This window comes from Tupaia chinensis, unplaced genomic scaffold (genome assembly GCF_000334495.1).
Source record: "Tupaia chinensis unplaced genomic scaffold, TupChi_1.0 Scaffold000531_1, whole genome shotgun sequence".
NCBI lineage: Eukaryota > Metazoa > Chordata > Mammalia > Scandentia > Tupaiidae > Tupaia > Tupaia belangeri.
In genome coordinates, this window is record NW_006160044.1 from 441,321 (window position 1) to 449,368 (window position 8,048).

An 8,048-nucleotide genomic window follows, 5' to 3' on the forward strand; every position below is an offset into this window, starting at 1 on the left:
CGTGGTCTCGGGGGGCCCAGCCCAGCTGTAGCCAATACTGGGCTGGTGTCCCTCTCCATCCGCTGCCCAGGGCCGGCCTCTGTCCCCATCTTTGCACCACCATCAGCTCATTTTTCTGCAACGACAGCTCCCCGACCTCCACCCTCTGGCTGTGCAGACTGCTGGCTCCACCCGCTGGCCTTCAAGCAGCTCCCTTTACTGCTCCCTACGGACACCCATTCTCCTCCGACTGTCGCCACGCCACTCTCTGTAGTGACTGAGCAGATACAGAGGGGTGGGGAAGTCCTGGCAAGAGGGTGTCCAGTGCCACTCTGCTCCCCAGGATGGACACCGTTGCGACCCTGCCTTTCCTTAGCACTCCCATATACTGTCCGGTGACCGGTACAAGGACGCACTACCCGCCCGTGACCCAAGGAGGTGCAGCGCCACATCCTGCCTTGCTGTGCCTGAGAGAATTCAACTAGGCTCAAGCTGCACCCTGTGTAGGCACAGAGTGAACGGGTGTGGTGCCCACCGCAGGCTGGGCATGGGGCAAGCAGTGCACACTGGAGCAGAGTGAATATTAATACCTCCCTGCGCAAATGAATAGTTAAAATCCTAAGCCTCAACGTCCACCCCTCAGCCTGCTGCTAAGACTTCTGCCGGTCTCACCTCCAACTTCAAGGAGGAAATCCCAACACTCCTGTCTTGGACCCAACACACCCTCCAGGGCCCCCCACCTGTCCCATCCAGGATCAAGGCAGACCTTGCCTGAGGACGCCACCCTCCCGCCTCCTCAGCCACCTCTTCCCGAGCTTTATCTTATCTCTTCTAATGACTCCTTACCACCATCGTTTTAAATAATTAAACCAGAATTTTGTCATAAAAGCAGCATGCTCAAAGGGAGAAAAAAACAAATCAAACAGTATAACAGGGAATTAAATGAAAAAGAAGCTTTCCTCTCATTCCCACCTTGAAGTTTCAATCCTCTTAAGAACATTTTGTTTCTAAGATTTCTTTGCACAGGTGTATTAAAAATACAAAGGCACTGTTCTATACGTTTTGCTCAACTTGCCTTTTTATTTATTTTTTTTTTTTGAGAGGTTTTTTCCTATAGGGCACGTGCGCTTGCCAGAAAGAGAGAGACAGAGAGACAGAAAGCGAGAAATCACCCCCCAGGGGGGATGGCCATGCCACAATCCCTTCTCCTCCATTCTCCTCTCAGGATCCTGGCACACACACACACATGTGCCCAGTGTGAGTTTAAGCCATTGGGTCCGGGACTTGAACCGCAGTCGACTACATGGGAGTTCAGTGACATAGCCATTATGGTAACTGCTGGTCCCTCAACTTGCCTTTTTCATGAAACATATACAAGGGGTCTTTGAAAAGAAAACACAAAATATATATTATGAAAAAGCTGCATGGAATTTGATTTTTCTTACACCAAAATAAATTCATATTTTAATTCCGTTTTCCATGCAAATTTTGAAGCCCCCTCTTACCCGCTGTAGCGTGTAGACATCTCTTAGTATCTACCACATCCACCACTAAAGCTATTAGTCTCTCCCACTAAAAAACAGAAAAGGGAGTTTGGCTCTGTGGCACATCAGTAACATACTGCTCAAAAGAGGCCAGATCCATGGGGCCAGCAGGTGGCGTGGTGGTTAAGGCACTGGATTCCCACATGGTCAACTGTGGTTTGAGTCCTCGACCCAGCGGCTTCCTTTCTTACTTTCTCTGTCTTTCTGATCAAAACTAATAAGAGTAATCATAATGATGATGAAAAATAAATAAGATGAAATAATTCTTAAAAGAAAAAAAAATAGGAGGCCAGATCCCACATAGCAACAGGGGTTTGAATGCTCCTCCTGGATACCCTGAAATGTTCTTGGACACACACACACACACACACACACACACACACTCACAAGTGCCCAAGATCTGAAGACTGTAGAAAGGGGATCGCAGTGTGACCAGACCCTGTAGACGGTGCCATACTCTCTCTCTCTCAGAACACCCAAGTGCTCTATCATAAATAAATAAAAAGAGAGAACCAGCAGTTAGCATAATGGCTATGTCACTGGACTCTCATGTAGTCGACCGCGGTTCGTGTCCCGGACCCGGTGGCTTAAAACTCACGCCGGGCGCGTGTGCGTGCTTGCCCAAGATCCCGAGAGGAGAATGGAGGAGAAGGGATTGCGGCGTGACCATCCCCCCTGGGGGGTGATTTCTCGCTTTCTGTCTCTATGTCTCTAAAAAAACTATGTCTCTCTCTGTCTGTCTGGCGAGCGCACGCGCCCTACAGTGAAAATCTCTCCAATAAATAAATAAATAAATAAATAAATAAATAAATAAAAAGAAATCTAAATACTCCCTAAACAAAACCCAGCATTCCAGGGGCTGGCGGGTGACGTGGTGGTTAAGGGCGCTGGGGTCCCACGTGGCCCACTGTCGCTCAGTCCTGGACCTGGCAGCTTGCTTTCTCACTTTCCCTTTCTCTCTCTGGTCGAATTAAATAAAAAATTAATAACAACAAATGGAATTACATAGATAAATAATTCTTTAAAAAAAATAGCACCCCACACTTTCATCTCTTTACCTCACTTGCCCTCTTTCTCCCTGTTAGGGAGCTTGCACACGCACACACGCACACGCACACGCACACACGCACACGCACACGCACACACTCCGCTTAGCACGACTCTCCTCGGCCCCTTGCTCTCTGGCTCTCACTCCCCACCTTGGGAATGACTGCTACAGCCAGACGCCCTGCTGGCCTCACCGGGTAGACCTCTCTGCACCGTCTGAAGCTTCCTTCCCTATCTGGCCTGGACTCTGCCAACTCCTGCACCCTCACCTCTAGAATCTCCTACAAAGTCTGCTTCCTCTGACCCCTGAATATCCGGGTTCTCCAGCATTTCCTTGGGGCTCTCTCACTCTGTACCAGTGGCTGGGAGACCACCTCCAGCATAGGTCCCAACTCCAGCCTCTCCCCAAGAGGTCGTTGTCACACAGCAAATGGCTGGACACCTCCAGGGGGCGACCCCGAAGGCACCTGGAGTGGGATGAAATGTATCTGTGTCCCAAATCTGGAACCGGTGAGGGTGACCTTAGTTGGAAAAGGAATCTTGGCAGATATAATTAAGGTAAGGCTTCCAAGACAAAAATCACCCTGGATTATCTGGGTAAGCCTTAAATCTAATGACCAGTGTTCTTATAAAAAAAAGTCCAGGGGGACAATAGAAGGCCATGTCACGATGGAGGCACAGATGCGCTGCCACAAGCTAAGGATCACAAGACGTCACCAGAAGTCACTAGGAGCTAGAAAAGGCAAGGAAGGAGTCCCCCCCAGTGCCTTTAGAGGGATCATGGCCCGGCTATACTTCTTGTCTTTAGAACTGTGAGAATAAATTTGTTCTGTTTTTAAAAATTGTTATAGGGCCCAGGTGCTCACTGAAGAGAGAAAGAGACACAGAGAGAGAGAGAAAGTGAGATAGCATCCCCCAGGTGGGAAGGCCATGCTGCAATCCCTTCTCCATTCTCCTCTTGGGATTTTTGGGCATGCATGCACATGCGCACGGTGTGCTTTTCAAGCTACCGGGTCCAGGGTTTGAACCGTGCAGTTGACCATAAGGGATCCAGCTACCTACCTTAACCACCACACCGTCTGCTGGCCCAAATTTCTGTCCTTTTAAGTCACCCGGTTTGTGGCACTTTGCTATGGCAGCTCTAGGAATGACGTGGCAACCCAGATTCAACTCGTGCAGGGCTGAACTCGTCATCCCTCTCCAAAGCCGTTCTTCACAAGGTAGTTCACCAGTCACCTGAAGGGCCAAGCCAAAAGCCTTCACCTCCTCCGTCCAGCCCGGCCCGTCACCCAAATTATCTGTTGTCTACCTGGAGATCTCTGGACCATTCCTCCTTACCAGTCCCAGGGACTCTGTTTGCTTAGGCCTCTTACCTTCTACCTGCCCTTTTCCAGGTTTTTGTTTTGTTTTGTTTTGTTTTTGTTTTTTTTTTTGTAGCTTATTATTAATTAATTAATTTATTTTTAGAGAGAGATTTTTGCTATAGGGTACATGAGTTCACCAGAACGACAGAAAGCGAAAAACCCCCCCGCCGAGGGGAAGGCCATGCCACAATCCCTTCTCCTCCATTCTCCTCTCTGGATCTCGTGCAAGCACATGCACAAACCTGACATGAGTTTTAAGCCACTGGGGCCAGGACTTGAACTGCCATCGACTACGTGGGAGTCCAATGACGTAACCATTACTCCATCTGCTGGTCCCTGTGGTTTATTTCTTGAGAGAAAGACAAGTACCCTTCACCATAGGGTCTCTCACTCTGATCCTCTCCCTAGACTTGCCAGTCAGCCAAGATTCCAGGCATGTGTGAGCGTGCCCAGTGTGGTCAAGTTGACCTGGGATCCAAACCCCAATCTTCCACTTGGTTCTTAGCATTGCAGAGCAATGAACTACCACCGTCCACCAAGGCTGAGCCTCCAGGCCACTTTTGACATGGCCAGCTGAAAAAAATTCTTCAGAGGTCCCCGAGGTGACAGGCAGTTAGCTAGAAAGGAGTGGGCAGCCCTAAGAAAATACCAGAAAGACAGCAGCCACATCGATCACAGGTTATCAGGAGTTAGAACCAGGCCCTCCGCGAGCACCTTCTTCCCACCCAGCTCCTGGCGCTGGGAAGGCGAAGTGGATCTCATTTTCCTTCTTTCGTATCTGAGAAAAGCACACAGGGAGGGTTGTTCAAGTCCCTCTAATCATTTCTCATAAATACAAAAGGACCCAACAAGAAATTTGGGGGTCAACACCCTGATTTCCACAGGGGCAAGAAACTGATGGGGCAGGTCACCCAAATAAGGATGCTCATACCTTCTCAGTCCATACTGAGCACATGGGATTAGGCCACTGAATTCCTCACCTGTCAGAAAGACAGAGCAGGACAAAGCCCGGGACTTCAAAGAAGCCAGATGTGGTGACAGACCTTCCCCTGCTGAATATTCATTATCAACTCTTGGAATAAATGTTACAGCTAGCCCTAGGCCCGGTGCAACGGCCTCTGGCAGCGCCCACCTGCAGGCCTCTCAGGCAAGGAGGTGTAATTGATTTCCTATTTTTTTTTAAGAGAGATTTTTTTTTTTTTTTTGCTATAGGGCGCATGCATTCACCAGAGAGACAGAAAGCAAGAAATCACCCCTGTGAGGTGGGTGGGGGTGGGATGCCTGCGCTGCAATCCTCCTCCTCCATTCTTCTCCAGGATCTTGGGCCCACACACGTGCACACATGCACGCACACACACACCCATAGTGATCTTTAAGCCACCGGGTCCAGGACTCAAACTGTGGTTGGCCATGTGGGAGTCCACAACGTAACCATGGTGCCATCTGCTGGCCCCCATATTTCTTTTCTATGAAGAATCCTCACTTTTATTTTTATTTTTATTTTTATTTTTTGAGGGGGAGAGGTTTTTGCTACAGGACGCGTGCACTTGCCAGAAAGACAGAGACAGAGAGACAGAAAGCAAGAAACACCTCCCAGGGGGGGATGGCCACGCCGCAATCCCTTCTCCTCCATTCTCCTCTCGGGATCTTGGGTATGCATACACATATGCCTGGCGTGAGTTTAAGTCACTGGGTCCGGGACTTGAATCACAGTCGACTACATGGGAGTCCAGCAACATAGCCATTGCACCGACTGCTGGTTCTAATCCTCACTTTCTTATTGAAACTTCCTTTTTCCTACTTTTGTGATTTTTTCATTTTACATTTCAGGGTGAGTCTTTAACCTCAGAGATCTGGACCTAAAGCCAAAGACTTTACACAATGCCTGGGCAAGTCCCCTGGTCTCTGGGGACACACACTCTCTTTCTCCTTAGGAGGCAGCTCAAACACAGCACCTCTGGGAAACTTCCTGACCTTCCCCAACTCCAAACATGTAAACTCTCTTGAGCTCCTCTACCTCTTTTTCTCATCACAAAAGATAACCACAAAAAAAAAAAAAAAAGGGAAGGCTTCCAAGGGCAGGAAACTCGGCTTACTTGGCTTACTCATCCCCGTATCTCTAATGCCCCAGAGAAAAATGAGTGCTCGACAAACGCTTGTCGAATGGATGAATGCTTCTTGGCATTGACTGTTGTAAAACTGGGAGTCTCTCAGGATTTTAGTGTCTGGGACAGATCAAGGCCCATGTGGCTCATTCACTTAGCAAAGGCTTCTAAGTGTCATCCCTGTACTGGGTACGGCAAAGCACAGGGACGGATGGTGGGCTTCTGTGGAGCCCAGTGAGGACCCAGAGGAGGAGCGGTGGACTCCCAGGTAGAGGTGAGTTGGAAGGTTTCTGCTGTAAAGTCACGGAGCATGTGGTCTGGCCGGGTCAGGGGAGGCAGGGAACCCACAAGTGAGCAAAGACCTGGAAGGAAATTGAGTCAGGTGGTGCACGGGGTCACTTTGGATTTCATTCTTTTTTTTTTTTTTTCTCTCATTTTAAGAAAAATGTTTGCTTTAAGGTGCATGTGCTTGCTAGAGAGACAAAGAAACGGAAAATAAGAAATCAATCCCCCCAGAGGGGATGGCCATGCCACGATCCCGTCTCCCCCATTCTCCTCTGGGGATCCTGAGCACGCACACACGTGCCTGGCATGAGTTTCAAGCCACCGGGTCTGGGACTTGAACTGTGGTCGACCACGTGGAAGTCCAGCACCTTAACCACCACGCCACCCACAGGTCCCAGTTTGAATTTCATTCTGAGAGCCCAGGACCAGGACCCTTCTAGATTTAAGAAAAGGAGCAATAGAATAAAATTGACCATTTAAAAGGGTACTTCTGGCTGCAGCAGAGAATGGACTGAAGAGAAACAGTGGAAGCTGAGTGTCTTTCCGTTTCTGCCCTCAGGAAGCCCTAGTAATGCACACGGCTTGCTGGGAGTGGAAAAACAGTTGCACTCAGCCTAGCAACTCACTCCTGGGATTTGCTAGCTGGAAAAAAGCCGGTGCTTGCTAGATTCAGCCAGCTTCTACTTGCAAGGGTCCTAGCCCAGTCACGGCAGGAAGTGGGGGCTGAAGCTGGACAACCAGTATACCAGCTGGGGGGGCTTTGGTGGGAAACACTGATCCGGCCAGACACCCTGGACAATAAGCCTGGCTCTGGAGAATAAGGTGGTCACTGAAAGGGGGCAGGAGTGTAGAGAAAGCTCTGGACAGTGAAAAACCTGCCCCTTCCCTTCTAGTTCTTGTCCTGGGCAATTAAGGGAAGAAGAGGCTTGTAAAGGCCATTCTGAGATCATGCAACACCCCCTCCCCGCTCAGGGCCGCGGGGCCATCACTTCTGGACCTCCTGTTGGGGGGATCTTTGCTGACCTATTCAGGACTGGCCCATCAGACACTGAATCCTTTTCCTTGCTCCTTCCGACCCATACTCAGGGGCCCAAGACTCCCTCAACTCAACCTCTGGGGCCCATACCTGGTCTCCTTGCCGTAGAGAATGCGTTTCACCTCCCGCAAGTCTGCAGGGGACAGGTTAGCCTCCAAGCACTTCTCCAGCGACTCCCACTCAGGTCCAGCCATGCCTGGATTCTGTAAGCCTGGGCGCCTGGACTGAACTGCCTGCCCTTTGCCCCCAAGAGGAGAAGGTGGCCAGGACTGCCCACGCGTCCTCTCCTTTTATTGCAAGCCCTTGCCCACCCTGCCCCCAGCACTCACGTGCAGACACACCCCCTTCTCACGCCTCCGGGCGTTCAGCCAATCAGTGCTCCAGAGCCTCGCGGGAAGGCCCGCCCCTTGCCCTTCGCGCCTCTAAAACTCCCGCGGGGACACGCCCCCTACACCGCCTCCGCAGCACATGGCCAATCAGCGCTTCAGTGCTCGGGGCAGGACCGCCCCTTGCCTTACGCTCCTCCTTCTGGGACTGCCGAGACACGCCCCCTCCACCGGTCGAACCGCAGTAGCGCGCTTTAGGTGCTCGTCGTGGCACGAGGCTTTCTCCTGCCGCCCCTAGTGGGACCAAGAGTGGCGATGAGGGTGTTCTGGGCGTGGCCGCTGGGAGGGGGCGGCGCGGGGCG

General features: G+C 50.8%; 1 protein-coding gene and 1 long non-coding RNA gene across 2 annotated transcripts in view; both read right to left on the reverse strand.

Moving 5' to 3' along the window:
• LOC114009415 (uncharacterized) overlaps window positions 1-4,703 on the reverse strand; it is a 7,110-nt gene extending 2,407 nt beyond the window's left edge. The window contains exons 1-2 of the long non-coding RNA XR_003550827.1: window positions 4,584-4,703; window positions 3,633-3,806 (exon numbers count right to left, since the gene is read on the reverse strand). This is a non-coding gene — a long non-coding RNA (uncharacterized LOC114009415). The remainder of the gene's footprint in view (window positions 1-3,632; window positions 3,807-4,583) is intronic.
• UPB1 (beta-ureidopropionase 1) overlaps window positions 1-7,638 on the reverse strand; it is a 47,626-nt gene extending 39,988 nt beyond the window's left edge. The window contains exon 1 of the mRNA XM_006157174.2: window positions 7,451-7,638. Within this exon, the coding sequence (XP_006157236.2) occupies window positions 7,451-7,554 (104 nt within the window). The 5' untranslated portion in view covers window positions 7,555-7,638. The remainder of the gene's footprint in view (window positions 1-7,450) is intronic.
• Between the last annotated feature and the right edge of the window lie 410 nt (window positions 7,639-8,048).